Genomic DNA, 18,859 nt, shown 5'->3' with positions numbered 1-18,859 from the left:
CGGAGAGAATGGCGTTCGAACAGAGAGAAAATTGCGTGATTCGAGTGAGAGACAGAGTCATTGCAGAACATAAAGATGAGTGAAACGAAGGAGAATGATAGAATGGGAGAGAAATGGTAGGGTCAGTAGGGGGTGTGAAGAGATGAGTGATTTTTACAATTTTTGGGGTGTACTTAGCAAAAGTGGGGTGCAAATAAGATTCATCAAAAAAAATTTACTCAGAACACAATGTTTCGTTTTTTTTTTTTTTTTTTTTCACCAAGAACTTCAAAAAACACCAAATGTCCAGCATGAAAAGAGAAGAGAAAATGTCAAACAGATATTTGAATCCAAAAGAGTGAATCATAGTTTAAATGAAATAAAGAAACTCTAGAAAAAAAATTGCCCAACCCAAGTAGTGTACTAGGGCACTGGAGCAGCTATCCCCATTTGAATGGAGAAAAACTCAAAAGGGTTGAAACCCATCCGGTCACCGTTCGATAATGAGGGGGCAGGGCCTCCTCTTATGCGGAGACAGAATCTCATGAAGGAGGAGACCCCTTATTTTCTTCCAGAGAACACCAAGAAAAAAGTAGAAGAATTTGGTTTTAAGGTTTAAACGAGCAACAATGGAAAAAGGGAAAGGGAAACTCCAAAGAAAATTCAATCAAAAATTCAAATCTATACATTTTCTTAATCTCTTCTTTTGGTCTTTCTTGCTATGACTTTCCTACTCCATCTACTCTCACTTTTCTTCTCTTTTTTTTTGTTCCATGAAGTTGCTCATCTTTTCTTTGTTTTCTACCGTAGCCAATTTCTCTCCTTTTTTTATTCTCACACCTTTTCTCTTTCCTTAGTAGCTGCCGCCCCTCTCCCTCTTTCTTCTACTGTAGCTGTCCAAAAAAGTACCCAGCCTCCCTTTTATTCTTTAACCTAGAGTCATTCTAGGGTTTTCATTGGTTTGAGATTATAGCCCCATAGGCTTGGGGGTTTCGCTTTTGGATCTTTATGAGATGTCAAAATTTGGGCCCTTAACATGGATTGGGTTAAAATTTAAATGGGTTTACCTAAAATTTAAATGGGCCTAGACTCTTTGTCCTTTTTTTTTTGTTGATTTTTAAATTTAATTAAAAGAAGTTTAAATATACAAATTGAATCATATAAAATCAAATGGTAAGAAAAAATTTTTATTGAAAAGTTGACCCGGACAAAATTTAGGTATTACACAGACAATACCTTGAGTGGATTGTGTGTAGGCCGAATTTATAACATGGTATCAGAGCAAGACTTTCAATGATTGAGTTAGAACATTGCCACAAAACACCGAGTTGAATGTCGAAAGGGGTATAAGTTGTGTTTGTGATGTATATTTGTGTTTTTGTGTTTATGGTCTATATTTGTGTTTGTGTTTGTGTTTGTGTTTGTGGTTTATATATATGTATACTAATATTTGTGATCGATATTTAGATGACAAGTATAGTATGAAGGGTTGTGTCACGTTCTCTCTCATTTGCCATATTAATATGTAACACCCGAAGAAAAGAAAAAATAAATAAATACCAAGAACATTGTCGAAATCTTCTATATGTGCAAAATATTTAAATAACTGGGAATTAATGTAAGTCAATATCATGTTAAGCGTACATTAATTAGTACAAGAATAATGACTACTAGTATCAAATAAATTATCGCATGAAAAGTTCATTATTTTTAAGGGATAAATTAGTTGATAAGGACCAAAAAAAAAATCATGAGGGTGACTATTATGTGAGGTAAGTAGAATGGTTAGTGATAAAAGAGGTGACAAGTGGGTGTAATGTTTTGGCATGTGAAGGAATGGAGTAAAAACTCGTAAGGTTAGGGGGAGATAGGGGGCATGTGGCAATCAAGAACAAACAAAGGAAAAATTGCCATGTATCTCTATGAAATTAGAGCTAATCATGGATATCTAGTAAACACTTGTCAAGCAATAGATGAGATGATATCCAAGTTAAGACCCTATAAATAGTGAAAAACAAAAGAGATGGCTAAGTGAAAAGTAAGAGAATTGACGTACAACTATGAGATAAAGGCACGAGGTGGTGAGTCCCTTTTGATAGAGACCCAAGACTAAGGTTGGTGCTTAGATGGTACCAAGGTAATGTGAAGACTCTTTTTGAAGGTACATACGTAAAAATATATATGGGTGTGTATGTATATAATTCCTACGTTTTATGTACATGTTCGAAACTAAAGTAAAGAAATTGACTAGGAACGAAAGACGTTGGTCCAAGTCTCATGTACGATAAAAGGAAAGAAAAGACACCTATTGAGAGTTGAGAATTAGACAAAGGTAAGGGTTGTCGTTGCTACAATATTAAAATGTTTTTATTTGAATTATTTATTACTCATTGTGGTGATGTGAGGGTTGTTACTGCCAACATATTATAAATATTTTTATTATAAGTGTTACCTTTGTGGTATGATTATTTGAAAAGAAAATTTCTTTTTCAAAGAGGAAGCTATTTTTACGAAGTAATACTGTTTCAAGTAGAAGAATTTATATTTGACAATATGCCGAGTTTTTGATAAAATATTTGCTATATTTGAAAAATACCAATATGCGTGTTCGGCCTTATTAAGACAAGTCGGAAATTCAACTATTATTATTAATAATAGTTGAACGATTGGTCGGAACGATTATACTCCCTCATACTGGATATGATTTAATACCACGATCCTTGTGGCAAGAAGGCATACGGGTGGTTGTCCCCTTCCTACTAACTGGATTAACAAATCCGAAAAAACCGTATGTTGGGGATTTCGAGATCCGATACACGGATTATTACTGGAATTGTCAGACAATGAAGTTTTTACAACGTTATTGAAAAGCTATTATATTTGACAATAATTCCACTTTCTCGAATTGAATATTTGATTTATTGTTGTTTTCGATTACATGAAATTTTTGATGTTTTGATAAGCATTGTGAAATTTGAGAAAGTACTATTGTTTCAAATTGTAGAGTTTTTGATGTTTGCTTATAAGTGTTAATGTTTAGCTTGGTTAACCCTCCTACATGTTCCCCATACATGTAGCTAAAGGCTAGTGCTGAGAAGGGAATATCAAGTTTGATTGAGGTTTAGAGATTATTGGTAAGAATGATTGTATAAGAATGATTCTAAGTATATTTGGAAAATTTTTGATTGTAAGGATTAAGTACAAATATTAAGTTTATGATGAAGAATTGTAGTATAGTCAAGTGTATTCCGACAATAAGGCTTATGGTATACTACTTACGCAGACCCAGGTAACTGGAGATGTATGAGTAGTTATCTCGTCGTGTAATTATTCCTGGTGAAAATTTGGCGTGCTACATAATCTTATCCAAAATCAACTATAGCATTAATTATTGGGCTTACCCCAGTATGATTGTCATGCATGCTTACCACAAATATTGTTCCCATACACAATCCATCAATTATATCTCTCTCAAGTGTTAAGATTATAATGTCACATTGGATTGACATATATATGAAGTAATGGGTATCAATAATGTTACATAGAAAAGTTAGGTACATTCCATTTTGAAGACCAAAATCCAAATTTTCAATGGGTAAAACAACAACGAAGCACTTAGGAATTTAAATCACTAGGTGAGAATTTTTTTTTTGTGTTCTTTATGTAATCGACTTACAAATATAAACCGTAAACATAAAAATACATTAATAATAGTTTAAAGCAATAAGAAAATACATTATAATTTATCAAAATTGTTGGAAAAAAGTGAATCATCAATAGATAAAGTAAATTGATTTTAAGAAAAGCAAAATCGAACAACAATACAACAATAACATAACTGTACACAACATTCATTCAATAAGTCAAAATCGAAGTCACAATTCAAAGAGCACAAACGTACAAATAGAATGAAACAAGGAAGCATGAATAGATGAATACCCTATCGCAAATCACCTATCAATTTCGAGCAGTGGGCCAAGGGCTTGCTGCCACACTACCACTGCCTTGTTAACTCATGCGTTAACAGTGGTGCTTGTAATATCAAGCACTCCAAAACCATTATCTCTATTCTCCTTTATCCTATATAACACAATTTAATTGGATGAGTGAATACCACAATATACACTATTCATCAACACTTCATACATTCCAACACTCCATACTCACTTTCTCTATTTTCTCTCTCTTCCTTTTTATCATCTCTCTCTTCATTTTCATATCTCTCTCTTCCTTTTCATCACCTCTCTCTTCCTTTTCATCATCTCTCTCTTCACTAGTCATCAACTATATACATACTCCAACTCTCAAGTATCCTTTTTCCACAACTAAATTTTCAAGTGTCATTTTTCACCCATTGTGTGCATGTAGCGCTATACTTATAAAAAAAGTAACATTTCAAGTACTTGAAATACACTCCATTATACCCATTGTGAACATCTAGCACTTATCAAGAAAGTATCATCTCAAGTACTTCAAAATCATCCTATTGTGGATGCTCTAAGAGCCTCCACAATGGTGAGGAGTAATTTAGCACTTGAAACACCTAAAAATTTGTGTAACATTTGTGTTTTCAAGTTTTTGTATACTATACACTCACAATGGAACCAAATCTCAAGTGCTATAAAATATATAAACTACCAACCACCAACCTATCATTCCCTCCATCTTTTCCCTCCTAGTTGTAATGGTATATGGTAATAGAAATTTTGTATTGATACAACTATAAATTTCGTACAGTTAATTATTAATACAATTTTATTTATTATTTAAACATGTCTTAATTTTCAATTACATCTATCCCACCAATAATGAAGACACACACGTTTTAATTGTTTTCATTGAGGGAATCTCTAATATGTGCTTGTATTGTTAATATTCACTCATGGTCATCCTAGAAATTATTCATGCCAATGAATTTAAAGTTCATTTGAGCCAATGTCCTTCCAAGCCATCATTGCATTATATTCCCTTCATTCATGATTTATCTTTATAAGCCAATTCATAATTTTATACATTTGTGCAACATCCTAGTTGTGTCATCTCTTTTACCTAATTAAATGGCAAGTCCATCAAACTGGCACTTTCAATCACAATTTACGGAGGATTTTATGTCTCTACAACAACAAGAGCTCGATGACATTGCCTTGCTTGAGCATGCGCTTGCAGAAGTAGAGGTGCCCGAGCCCGAGCCACCACGAATTAATACATGAACTTTCATTAATAGAGATCATGCAAAAGCGCATGAGGATCTTGTCAAAAAATACTTCGCTGTCAACTGTATTTACCCACCACGCATGTTTCGACGTCGGTTTCGCATGACAATTGAGTTGTTCCATCGAATACGAATCAACTTACAAGAAGCGGCACCATACTTTCAATTGAGATATGATTGCACAGGTAGGGCTGGGTTTTCTTCAATCCAAAAAATTACAGCAGCATTGCGGATTCTAGCTTACGGTAACCCAATTGATCGTGAGGATGAAACTCTATGCATTGCAGAGACTACAACTTTAGAAACAGTTCGTAAATTTTGCAAAACTATTATCGAGTTGTACTCAGATCAGTACTTATGAGCTCCGAATCAAAGAGACCTTTCTCGTTTGCTAGAAGAAAATAAGTCTCGTGGTTTTTCTGGTATGATTGGTTCATTAGATTGTATGCACTGGGAATGGCGTAACTGTCCCACTGCTTGGCACGATCAGTATGTTGGACACTATGGTAGACCTACCATGGTCCTAGAGGCTGTCGCATCTCAAGACCTTTGGATTTGACATTCATTCTTCGGTATGCCTGGTACGTATAATGATATATCTGTTCTAGATCACTCACCGCTCTTCGACAGGTTTATCCGATGTCAGACTCCAAACATCCCATATGAAGTAAATGGTAGGGTATACCATATTCCATACTACCTCACTGATTGCATATACCCTCACTATGCAACATTGATACAATCAATCAAGCACCTAAGGACCCAAAAGGAGAAACATTTTGCAAAAAAACAAGAAGCGGCCTGCAAGGATGTGGAACGAGCTTTTGGGGTGTTGCAAGCAAAATGGGCGATAACTGAAGGACCCATACGATTCTGGGATGAAGAAACTGTTACAAACATCATGAATTGTTGCATTATACTGCATAACATAATAATCGAGGATGAGAGGCATGCTAATATCGAGCCTTGGCAGCCTGTAGCTGGTGAAATTCTACTAGATGGTTTACTTGAGCATGATGAACAACTACTAGGATGCTTCATACGCTCACGTATCGAACAAGTGCGTGATCGGTCCATTAACGGTATGCTTAGGCATGACTTAATGGAAAATTTATGGTCCAACTTTGGGGGAGAAAATACCCTTATGTAAACTTTATACTTATTTAACACAATAATGAAGGGGTATGGAACACAACTGTTGTTATATAGTACGTAAATCAATTAATTATGGTAGTATTTGAATGTTGATAAACCCCATGAACTAACAAATTCAATATCCAGTGACCAAATTTAAACTCAGCATACATGTTTTGTTCAACAGAAAAGACCAGTTACCAAAATCCAACTCACATACAACAAAAGCACAAAACAAGTTTGGCTATTTCGTACAATAATTTACAAAATCCATCAAGTATACTACAAACATGCATCATCCTTTATTGTCATTCTTCAAATTCATAATCTTGTGAAATAGTGCAAGTAAATAAGTACATTCTTCCACCCAATTGTAATCCTTCAAGCTAACTACAAACATTACTAACAGGCTGTCAAATAGTGCAAGTAATAATGAAGGGATACCATGCAAGCACATGTTTACAAATGCATGTTTGTTCCAAACAGATCATACTTGTTGTTCAAGTACGATCCCCCATTGACTCAGCATCATCAAACCTGCTCTCGAGGTTGCATGGATTAATATTATTCCCTTGCATTTCATCACGAATTCTTACTGATGCTCTAGGTGAGAATTCCATAGCTCGAATGCCTATGAATAATAACTATAATATATTAATATAACAACCTGAAATCCTACCAAAAAAACCATGTACAGTTAATAATATTGGGTTGTATTCACAATTCACTTCTATATTTGTTCCTTTCGAAAAGCAAAAAAAATGATAGAATGCGTCAAGTGAGCAAGAAATTGTTGGCATTATGGCCTATAAAGAGTTAACCATGCATATTTCATTGACAAGCGACATGTAATATATGCAACAAATCATAACAAGCATATCAGGGGGTGTATATGATGCTTACGTTGGTGCTCTTTGTCCAACTCATCAAGCTGCCTCATTCTAGCAAATACTTTAGCAGCGACCTCATCGGTAGGGAGTTCTGGAATCAAGGACAGCAAATCCTTCTCAGTATTCACAAGATCTTTTGTTATTTGTATACTCTTTTGAATCTTCTCAAGCTTAGCAAACTTAATAGCATGGAACTATTGCTCTTCATTTATTTGTTTCATTGATTCTAATCTTGACTCAGATTTATGCTTCCAAGCACAGATGGTTGAATGTAATCTTTCACTTGCAGCATCAGAGGCTTGGGAGCTTGTACCCACAGAACGACGACGTTTCTCCTTTGCAGATTTCCGCCCTAATGGTCTTTCAATATGCCTTTCCGGAAGGACGTGAAGAGGCTGTGAATTTTTGGAAGCAGTGTTGGGTGTACCAGATGTAGGGGTTGTAGGAATGCTAATATTATTGTTAGAATCGCCTATGCCATCCAAACCTGGATGTGAAGATGCAGAAAGATTGACTGATGGCATTCTGGATAGAGTGTTTGATGCCTGTATTCTAGAATTTGCAGGCCTACCTCTTCTACCATCTCCTCGGTTTTGTCGTTCATAGATGGAAAGATGTCATTTTGTGCATTTGCGTAGTTCTTCCCAACAATGGATTAACTTGAAATCCCGGCCATGGTTACTTTTAAAAAGAATATAGCATACTCCCCACTACAAGAGTCAAAAGCATCAATGTTAAATTTGTAGCTAGAAATAAGTGAAACACGAGCAAAAGCATCAATTCACATACAAAGCGAAAGAGGAAAAAACATATCAAGGGGTGTAGCCCCAAACTCATGAGTTTCATAGAATGCCAAGAACCGACTCCTTCAACCCTTTTAAGTTTAAAAGTTTTCCAGCAGTTGTTTATTGCCAATTTACCACTATAAATGTCCAGCACTAAAACACCATTATACATATACCACTAATTAACTCATGGCAAACAACCAAAGACATATAGTTGAATTTTAACCAAAATAACTATAGCAGTACATAAATCTACAAACCTTAAAAATGGTGGGAATGGGAAAGTGGGGATGGACAAATACATTGAACATATATATATAAGGTCTCACTGAAATAGTTGACTTTTTGCAAGGCAAATGTGTGGTAAAGATGAATAAACTAGATTTTGATCATTTTGAAATAAGCTGTACTCAGAAAAACCAAAAAGACAAAAGACCAAGCAAACAACTCAACCCAATCTTATCTCCCACTCTCTCCATGATAAAAAATTAAAAATTAAACAACAATGCTGAGTATGCTATCATCATCTGCAAAAAAACACTATCTATTTACACATACATATAAATGAAATGCAAGAAAGCATGAGCAAAATATAGCATAGAAGAACAATGCATCAACAGTATCCAAACAAAAAAAAAAGCAATCCCTCCATATACAAGAGAGAGTTAAATATTCACATGCTTTCCTGACGAGATCCTCACTTTTTCCATTCCAGAAGGTAAAGTTTGGACATTAAATTTTAAGAATTGAAGTTGATTATCACTGTCAACAAAACAGGACCAAGTGGCAATTTCTTTTCAATTCTTATTCTCATACACAAAAAAGCATTGCAGACCAAGTGCGAGGATTTGGTATTCTATACAATGGAAGAGTAATGCTAACCGGCAAGATGTCCCACGTTGTCCTATATATTGTTATCACTTATCAGGCTTGAGGTGATAATAAGCAGATCCATTCAAAAGAACTGTACTTTGGAAATGAATATAAGGCTATAAGCATAAGATGATTGAAATCTTGGGTCTACAAAAGAGAGAGAATCCAAAAAGATGAAATCTTTTTCACTATTTGCCCATATATATGTGAGCTTTCAGTGGTGAATGTCTCTATCTGTTTGTGTAAGCAAGATTTTGTGCAAAAAAAAAATTTTAAAAAAAACTTTATAGACTTATAGCTGCTTAATTAGTACAATAAAAGTACTTCAGCACCAAGGGTGGAAGTTGACATCACAGTGTTGAAAATTAAATAACCAAATCTTGCCGTACAAAGCCAAAGCAGTGAAAATTCTTGTGGTGTGATCATCAAAAACAGAGACGAATAACAATAGAAATTGACTATCATATCGCCAATTGTAAGATACAGAGACAATTGACTTCCTTTGTCATATGACTCAGTAAGTTTAAATCCAGAAAATATATTACTTAATTTCACCATTTTACAACACTGTTTTATTATGAGTATCAGTCCATTGACATTCAATATACTAAGTTTAACCAACACAACTAGAAGACAAAAAATCCAACAGAAAACAATCCAACATATGAGTAACCATTAATTCTTTCCAAACGGATAACCAGAAAGCTTCATGAGCTTGACCATTCCCCACAATTGGGTCCTCAGAAATACGAATCCAAGATTGACATAGTGCCACATCCTCATTAATTTTCCAGTTTGGGGATTTTCGGTTTGTAGCTTGTGTGGAACGTGAAGTATTTTGAGTTGAGGGGGGTTGGGCTTCGGAGTATGAATGGTTAACTACTGGATTAGTATGTGTGTTGGGCCATGAGGAGGAATGGGGATCTACTGGTTGGTATTCGATGTTGGAAACACCCCCTAAGAAGTTATTGAAAGGATTAGGCTGTGTGAGAAATTGTTGTTGACAGAATTGTGCAAACGTTGCTGTTTGAGCGGGATGCATTGAGGGCGGGGCGAATGGGAATTTAGTTGGCCGTTGGATAGGATTGGAAGAATACATTTGGGGGTTATTTTCGCTATCATTTTCTTGAGAGTGGAGATGCTGTTGGGAGTGATGTGGGGGATCCATTTCGTATCTGATGCTTCAGCAATGCAATCAATAAATAGCATAAAATCAAATCATAAGAATAACATATGACATTGAACTAATTCGAATGGTGATTCGAGAAATGAATAGCACATGGATAATGATATCAATTAAAATAAAATCAATGAAACATCAATATATAAAAAACCATTTTAAAATCACACTGGATTGAGCATGATGCTGATATAGATCAAATATATCTAAGAGAAAACACCATGAAACAGAACCTTGGAATCTGACCAACGATCGATTGCATAAGAGGGGTAATGTGGTTACTGCCTAAATCTCACCCAAAAGAAGGAAATCAATGTGAACCGATTTAAATCTCACCCAGAAGAAGGAAATCAATGTGGACATTGTGTGCTTCAATGAGGGGAGTTTAACTGTGATGGTGGTACGACGAACCACCACCAAAATTGATCGGATCTAAAGTTTTTTCCAAATAATAACATTAACCGACCAATGTTACTGTTTTGAAACAGTAACATTGGCCGAAATGGATTTGAGGAAGAGAGATGAGAGACCCTAGGCTAGTGAGAGAGAAAGGAAAATCAGTGTTGCTTTGTCAACAACCTTTCCCCCACAACCATCACCACCACCACCCCAACAACCACCCCCACCATCATCAGTACCTCGTCATCATCACCTCCATTGTTCCTTCCCAAGCCAACTCCAGCTTGACTCGAGTATTCACTTCTTTTAGTCTCTTCAAGTTCACGGTTTCCAATTCCCTCACCCAGTCCATGTGATTCTACAATCACTCATTGGATCTAGACCTCCAGTTCTCCAGTCTTCTCAAGTTCTTATCTCTGCAGCTTCTATATACATGCTAATTTTACATGGTGAATTGGTGGATAACACAAGGATAAGAAAGTAATTAATATTTTAATGTTATCTTAGAGTAATAAAGTTTTTTAGTACCGGCCTAAAATTTTCCCAAAAAAACGGATATATTTTCTTCTGGACCATACTCCATAGACCGAAAGCAAATGCGCGCCACTGATTCACAACATTTTTAATGAAGGGTATACTGCCACGCAACGGCAAGACTAAAGCAGTTATTATGATTGATCATCAACAGAGAGGGTTCAAATAAATCAACCTCAAGACCAATTCGACGTACGCATAACTGGCAATGGCGTTGAGAGCTGCCACTTCCTGTATCCGAAGGTCATCTCTCCTTTCGGGTCCTCGCTCTCTCAATCTCAGATTTCGTCAGTCTCCTTCGCTGCCTCTCCAAAGTTTCACGCCCTATACTCATTACCGATCTGGTGATCAATCAATCCTTCTCTCCTCTCTTTAATACACATTTGGACATTCATTTTGTTTCATTTGGATTCGTGGGTCCTTTTCGCTCTGCGATAAGGAAGAATCTGGAATTGGGTTGCTGTGAATTTGTTCTAATTTTGGTTATCAAGCGCAGAGAATTGTTTGTGCAGGATTCTCACACCCGATTCGAGCAGTACATGAAGCAACATCGGATCCTATAACCCCTAAGAAGACTGATGAGGAATTGTCACCCCCAAATTGGAAGATTAAAATGCTTTATGATGGAGACTGCCCACTTTGTATGCGTGAGGTTTGTTCCTTCGAACACTTTCTTTCTAATGTATTTTAATATATATCGGCTAAAACATTTTGTTGAGGTACTTAGAGTGGAATTAGTATTATGTGAAGTAATTTCATTGTCTATTTTTTGTTGTGATATTTTAAGGTGAATATGTTGAGAGAGAGGAATAAGGACTTTGGTAGCATCAAGTTTGTTGATATAAGTTCAGAAGAATACTCACCTGAGGAAAATCAAGGCCTAGGCTACGAAACAGTACGTAACGATTTCCCTGTTCAATATGATTGCACGTGGTACATTCTTTTTGTAGTTATTCCTATGAATTTGTTGCCCAAAACTTCTCATTCCTGAAGAGCCATTCTAGTTTTTAAAATTTATCTATAGTGTTTGTCAGCTGCTGTAAATTGACTGATAAATTAATAATAAGAATTGTCTGGCTAGCTTTGCATGATGTCTTACAGGTTTCTGTTTATTTTTTAGGTTATGGGAAGAATACATGCAATCCTTTCTGATGGAACTGTGGTCACTGATGTTGAAGTAAGCCTCGGTCAATAATTTGTATCATGTTATAGTTTTAGGGTTATTTGCGTCGGCTATATTTTTCAAGTTTTCTGCTATGTCTGAACTGAGCTTCTGTATGCTATATCTATTGGACATTTGTAAGTGGTTACAATACTTATCCCTGCATTCTCTTTCTAAGTCTATATCTCTCTCTTTTGTTTGTGCATTAGCCTTTTAGGCACTGAAGCTTAGATTGAAAATTCTTAGCATTTTATAAATTCTTTCACCGTACATAGATATGTACATGTGCAAGAATGACTATTGGAGTGCACGAGCATAAAAACCCAAAGTTCTTTGAAAATTGTAGGGATTATATTTCAAATGAGTGATGAAGATTTAAGCTTGTGTGCATTGTTTACTAATACTGACAATAGTGGTTAACTCGTACTTGGTAAGTTTCTTCTAGAAAAAAAAATTGCCAAGTTTCTTGTCTACCATGTTGTTACAGTAGCTTTCACACTACATACTGGGGAATTGCATTAAGACAGTCTCTTAAAAACGTGAGTTATGTCATCATTTGAAAAAGTTATCAACTATTGGAACTACTTTTCCTTGATTCAGCTTATTGTTTTTCACTATCATGTTACAAGCAGTTTGATCGTGATGTGAAAACTACCTTCCCATCCCTGTTTTTTTCTCCCGCTCTTTAGAATGTGTAAAAATGAGCTTGTATGGTTTTAAGTTATCTATAGAAAAAATAATCCTAACAGAAATGAAGCTAATGCTCTACTTCTGCAGGCATTCAGGAGATTATATGAACAAGTTGGTCTTGGGTGGGTTTATGCCATTACCAAATATGAACCTGTAAGTCCTCTTACTTTCTACAGCACCCAAAAGATGCCGACGTGAGACTGTTTTTTAAATACTTATTTCTCTTGATCTCTATTATTTTTTACCTAAAGAATGTTACTCCCAGATTGCAAGACTCGCAGATGTCATATATAGCATTTGGGCCAAATATCGCCTTCAAATTACTGGTAACTCCCTATTTCATAAGAAAGACAAAACTTTAGTAATAACTATGTGTTCTTGGATTTGTGCCAAAAGAATGTTTTGATTACTTTTATAAGACAGAGAAGTTGCTCCAACTAATTCAGCCTTGTGGGGCTACAGATTCAGATTAGTAACTACTTGTAGATGGTGTTCTGACCGTTAATTCCTTAGTCCGTATCTCCTCAGATCTTTCCTTAACAACAGATATCTGGTTTTAGAGGACATGTATATGTTGTGGTTCGTTCCCCTCACTTTATTATCTAATGGAAATAACCTTTTCTGGTTTTAGGACGGCCACCTCTAGAAGAGATCTTGGAGGCACACAAGAACAATAAGGTAGGCATAATGCAACACTGTAAATCTTCTGGTGTCTTTGATTCAGCTAACGCATATGTTTCATTATCTTAGTATTTTGAAGAAATATGTTATGCAAGTAATCAAAACCGCTTTCTGAAAATGATGTACATTCTCAAACACTCTAGTGGCTCTTACTACCCTTTCTTCATTTCCTTTAGTCTATGATATCAAATTTTGACCTCCATAATTTCCATGCAAGCATTTTTATAAGTGGATGACCCTCACTGAATTATCCTCATGCTAAGACACGTGTATAATGAATGTTGTCGTGACTCGTGGTAAGTATCCATGTATCATGTATGCATGTTCACTTGGAATGTTATTATATCCTATTGATACATGTCTGCAATGGGGCTCAGTTTTAAATGCCGTTATCTTACTCAACTGTATATTTTGCTGAAGATTTGAGCAATCATTCTTCAAATTGTCCTCGTATATACTTGAAATTTAGCATGACTTGCTATTCAGCAATAAAACAGGCCTTAAACGCTTATGTCTAGAAATTATAATATACTTTCTAACGAATGCTAATTATGTGGGGAGAAGTTTGGACCTAGAGCAATTACTTTAGATTTAGCTCCCATGAAAGGTGCTTTTGAACTAGAAGCTATGTGGCTGATAAGAAATGGCTTCACTTTTTTACTTACAGGGTGCAGTGTGTAGAGACAACAAAGCATGTAAGATGTGAAGCCCCATTTGGTGATTCAAATTTGTAAAGTCATAGCTGGTCTCTCTTTGCTTCGCCCCGGCACTTAAATTTGGCGATGTCTTTCCACACGTGAAGCAAGAACTTGATCAGTGGAAGCTAGTAGATCTTGTAATAAGGAAAGTAATTACACAACATGGTTCTATTATTTGTAATTTTGAAAGAATCGAGCATAAGAAATTTTCTTATGCATTTGATTTGCTTTCATGATTTAGGGTGCGTTTGGTACAAGGGTAATGGGGTGTAATAGTTACAAGGATAATTAAATTTTAAGTTTACTTGTGTTTGTTATGTCAGTATAACTTTTACTCCTGTAATAAATTTTAGTAATTGAGCTTATTTTTTACACATAAACATAAAGTTTACTAGTGGGGGACCTGGGTAATAAAAAGTAATGAGAAGTTTTACTCCAACATATTACCCCTTTAAATTAAAAATTCTAAAAGCCCATAAGTTATATATACACATATATTTTATATATATATATATACACACACACTCACATATGCACTGTCTGTGTATATGTGTGTATATACACATATATATATCTGTGTGTATATATATGTGTATATATACACACACATATATATATACACACAGACAGTGCATATGTGTGTGTTTATATATATATATATATATATATATACACACATATATACACATATATATTATATATATGTGTATATATACACACACACACACATATATATATATATATATATATATATAAACACATATATATATATACACACACATATGCATTGTCTGTGTATATATATACATATATATATATATACACATATACATGCACACATATACATACACACATATACACACACACACAGATATATATACATATGCACTATCTGTGTATATATATATACATATATATATATATATATATACACACATATACATATACACACACATATAAATATATACATATGCACTGTCTGTGTATATATATACATATATATATATATAATACACATACATATATACATATACACAGACAGTGCATGCACTGTCTGTGTATGTGTGTGTATTATATATATACATACATATTTTATATATATATATAAATATAAATATATACATATTATATATATATAAAAATAAATAATGTCGGGCTTGGGTCGGGCTAGGGTTGAGCCAAAATTGACCCGAGGTGTCTGGCTTTGGTTGGGCTGACCCAAAAAATGGAGCCCATGCCCGCCCAAGGGGTCGGGCAGGGCCGAGCTCGGACCTAGGCCCGCGGGCCTAATAATGACCCCTACTCTTTTGTTACGTCTTTGTCATGGATTTGAATGTTATCAGATTATTTTGTTGAATTTGTTAACAATTATTATTATATATATATGTTTGGTTGTGTGTGTATATATATGCATATGTATCTATATTTTTAAAATTTTGGTACATGATAGTCGTAACAATAAAAAACATAATCTCACTTTTTTCTAGTTTAGTTCATTACAATAATAACAAACAAGGGTAATGGTATTACACCAGTAATGTATAGTGGTAACAAACAAGAGTAATGAATACTTGGGTAAATTTTACCCTTCTTTACCAAACATGGGTAACACTTATTCTCCATAATTATTATTACCCTTGTAACATTTACATGGATAACAAATTATACCACCAAATTCTTACCCCCATACCAAACGCACCCTTACTGTATTTATCAAAAGCATGGAGTCTGTAAATTTCTAAAACAGGTTACACTGGAATCTTATCTTCAAATTTTACTCATAGTTGTGAACTTGATTTTGGTAATTGAAGCAACCGGCTTGAAAAAACAATGAAGTCGCCACCAATTGATTTTTAGGATGCAATTGGACATCCGTTCTGGTCTATGAGAAAAATGGGCAAGGGGATCTATTGAGCATGGGGAAGGTGTTAGGCACCCCACAACTCCCGAAATCGGTTACCTTTAAATGTTTTCCTATTTGGCTCTAATTTGTTTTTGAAACTCCCATTCTGATGGGTCTTATCAAAATGTGATGAAAAATCCACTTGAAGTGGTTTGGAGATTTGAAAAAAGGGGTTGCACGGGATCATTGGGGTCATTCCCGGCTTGGCCAAAGATTGGATAAGGTACCACTTGGAGTGGGTTTGGATATTTGAAAAAAAGGGTGTGCACGGGATTATTGGGGTCATTCCCGGCTTGGCCAAAGATTGGGTAAAACACCACTTGGAGTGGGTTTGAATATTTGGGAAAAAGGGACTCTTTGAGGACTTGATTGATGTACCAAAAGGGCCCACAATCAAGGAATAAGGTTCAATTCAAGTCTTACTCACAATTATGCTCTCATGAGAAAAGAAAGAATCCATTTATGGCTCATTCAATGGGCCAAATATCTTTAAACCCACATTTGAATCCTTAAATAAATTCTCCTAGTCCCTAAAAACATATTTGCTTTCCGGATCCACGAAATCCACATGTTTTGTATAAATGCCAATGGAACCCCAATATCTTGAAGGATCCTTGGTATTTAAACGAAACATAAAGGTTCCATAATTTAATCTGATGTGTTTATATGCTTCTAGCATCCTAGAATATCATGTATGCATTTTTTAGTTTACATCCACTACACTATTACAAGGCTTACACTTTACAATTATGTACAAAAGAAAAGTATAAAATGACGAATACAAATATTATGCAACAATTTGAATATTGCCCATGGGGCCGTTGTCAAATCTGATCCGTCTTCCAAGTGTGGCCTCCGTCCCTCATGGTGTCCAGCCCGGTCAATGTCCAAAATCAAACAAGAGAATGGTCAAAAGATGAATTCACAATTATAAACATATAAACATACATACACCCCTATATATAAACACATATACAATACTATGATATGCACATATAGACACCCTGCGCACACACTTCGTGCATATGCGCACACATAAACCCAAACCGTATATATATCACCCATATACACATATAGCACATATAAACACATATATCATACTTATATACAATCCTAAACAGTATCTATATACACGCATATACATATTCGGATCAAAGAATAACAAAGACCATACTTTATTCAAATCAAACTTACAAACTTCGACACACTCGGACATATTTAAAATTAAATTCCAATCAGCATATGACATACAGAAAGCAGAGTTTCAATCACTCATCATCACCAGATAACAAACACATGCTCATGATATGAACCCGACTAAAGCACAATGGCATAAAACTGCATACACGGGCATAGCAAATATACTTCTAGAAATTTGCAGAAATGAACTCACATGCATCACCAGAAACATAGAGTAAAGAAAGGACGGACATAGGGGAAAGTTTTTTTTTTTTACTATCTCAGATATGAAAGACAGTCTGTGCAAACTAGAATCAGAACATAACAAAGAAATGAAATCAGATTCAGAGGGATGGATTACTACCTTCCCAGGAGATGAATCCCGATTTTCGTCTTAGCTCCTTCCATCGGTCTTCATCTCCCAACGGTCCCTTCTTCTTCAAGTTGAGTTCCTCTACATTTTTCTTCTCTTCTCCCCCTCTCCCCCTCTTCTCTTTGCTTTTCTTTTTTTCTCTGTGCGGCTGCCTCCTTTCTTTCTCTCTGTATTTTCTTCTCTTCGGCTCCCACCCCCATCACAGCCTCCAAACCCTCTTTTTATTCTTTTTCTTCCTTAAATTCTGCCACTTCTCTTCTTTTTTTTTTGTTTTTTTTTCTTCTTTTTTTCTCTTTTCTCTCCACTCTCTTTTGTCTCTCACGCCACCTCCCTTTCCCCTTTTTTTTGTTTCTTTTGTCTTTCACTCCACTCTCTTTTGTCTCTCACGCCACCTTATACTCTCTTTTTATATTTTTTATTTTTGTATTTTTTGGCCGGACGAAAATCGGTTACTACAGCTGCCCCCTTGTATGTCTTTTATGAAGTAAAAGGCAGGCAAAGGTATAGTTAACCGAATTTCGTACGGAAAGGATAAGGAAAGATGCTCGGGATCACTGTAGCCATTCCCGGCTTGGCTGAAAAAGTGCTTGGGATCACTATAGCCATTCCCAGCTTGGCTGATGGTGCTCAGGATCATTTGGAGCCATTCCCGGCTTGGCTATGGTGCTCGGGATCATTTGGAGCCATTCCCGGCTTGGCCAATGCTTGGATGAAATCCCACTTGGAGTGGGTTTGGTAATTTTAAAAAGTTTACATGGGATCATAGGGCCATCCCCGGCTTGGCCAATGCTTGGATGAAATCCCACTTGGAGTGGGTTTGGTAATTTTAAAAAGTTTACACGGGATCATAGGGCCATCCCCGGCTTGGCCAATGCTTGGATGAAATCCCACTTGGAGTGGGTTTGGTAATTTTAAAAAAACAGTGTGCACGGGATCATAGGGCCATCACCGGCTTGGCCAATGCTTGAATGAAATCCCACTTGGAGTGGGTTTGGTAATTTTAAAAAACAGTGTGCACGGGATCATAGGGCCATCCCCGGCTTGGCCAATGCTTGAATGAAATCCCACTTGGAGTGGGTTTTGTAATTTAAAAAAAACAAGGTGTGCACGGGATCATAGGGCCATCCCCGGCTTGGCCAATACTTGAATGAAATCCCACTTGGAGTGGGTTTTGTAATTTAAAAAAA

At 35.7% G+C, this 18,859-nt stretch overlaps 2 protein-coding genes and 1 long non-coding RNA gene across 4 annotated transcripts; 2 read left to right on the top strand and 1 right to left on the bottom strand.

Annotated features, from left to right (window-relative positions):
* Positions 1–5,765: 5,765 nt before the first annotated feature.
* On the top strand, positions 5,766–6,341 carry LOC119980701. The gene has a single exon (XM_038823497.1). The coding sequence runs from the start codon at positions 5,766–5,768 to the stop codon at positions 6,339–6,341; it is 576 nt and encodes a 191-aa protein (XP_038679425.1).
* Positions 6,342–6,544: 203 nt separating this feature from the next.
* LOC119981443 lies at positions 6,545–7,919 on the bottom strand. The gene is made up of 2 exons (XR_005464121.1): positions 7,229–7,919; positions 6,545–6,956 (listed from the first exon to the last, which is right to left on the bottom strand). It is a non-coding gene; the product is annotated as an uncharacterized LOC119981443 (long non-coding RNA).
* Positions 7,920–11,039: 3,120 nt separating this feature from the next.
* Positions 11,040–14,534, top strand: LOC119980625 (uncharacterized protein At5g50100, chloroplastic). Of its 2 annotated transcripts, none has more exons than XM_038823405.1 (8): positions 11,040–11,330; positions 11,499–11,638; positions 11,774–11,881; positions 12,107–12,163; positions 12,926–12,991; positions 13,090–13,164; positions 13,470–13,516; positions 14,187–14,534. In XM_038823405.1, the coding sequence occupies exons 1-7, from the start codon at positions 11,195–11,197 to the stop codon at positions 13,482–13,484; spliced, it is 597 nt and encodes a 198-aa protein (XP_038679333.1). In that variant the 5' UTR covers positions 11,040–11,194; the 3' UTR covers positions 13,485–13,516; positions 14,187–14,534. The 2 variants fall into 2 exon arrangements, with proteins under 2 accessions (XP_038679333.1, XP_038679332.1); XM_038823404.1 differs by having other exon boundaries at positions 11,046–11,330; positions 13,104–13,164.
* Positions 14,535–18,859: the final 4,325 nt, after the last annotated feature.

This window comes from Tripterygium wilfordii, chromosome 16 (genome assembly GCF_013401445.1).
Source record: "Tripterygium wilfordii isolate XIE 37 chromosome 16, ASM1340144v1, whole genome shotgun sequence".
NCBI lineage: Eukaryota > Viridiplantae > Streptophyta > Magnoliopsida > Celastrales > Celastraceae > Tripterygium > Tripterygium wilfordii.
Note: the sequence above shows the minus strand (reverse complement) of the source record. Positions and strands in the feature narration are given on the sequence as shown.

Excerpts from the sequence above, each read along its gene's own strand:
- LOC119980701 (XM_038823497.1), top strand. The coding sequence starts at position 5,766 with ATGCCTGGTACGTATAATGATATATCTGTTCTAGATCACTCACCGCTC.
- LOC119980625 (XM_038823404.1), top strand. The coding sequence starts at position 11,195 with ATGGCGTTGAGAGCTGCCACTTCCTGTATCCGAAGGTCATCTCTCCTT. Across the intron at positions 11,331-11,498 it reads CTATACTCATTACCGATCTG|GATTCTCACACCCGATTCGA; the intron begins GTGATCAATCAA and ends TTGTTTGTGCAG. Across the intron at positions 13,165-13,469 it reads ATATCGCCTTCAAATTACTG|GACGGCCACCTCTAGAAGAG; the intron begins GTAACTCCCTAT and ends TTCTGGTTTTAG.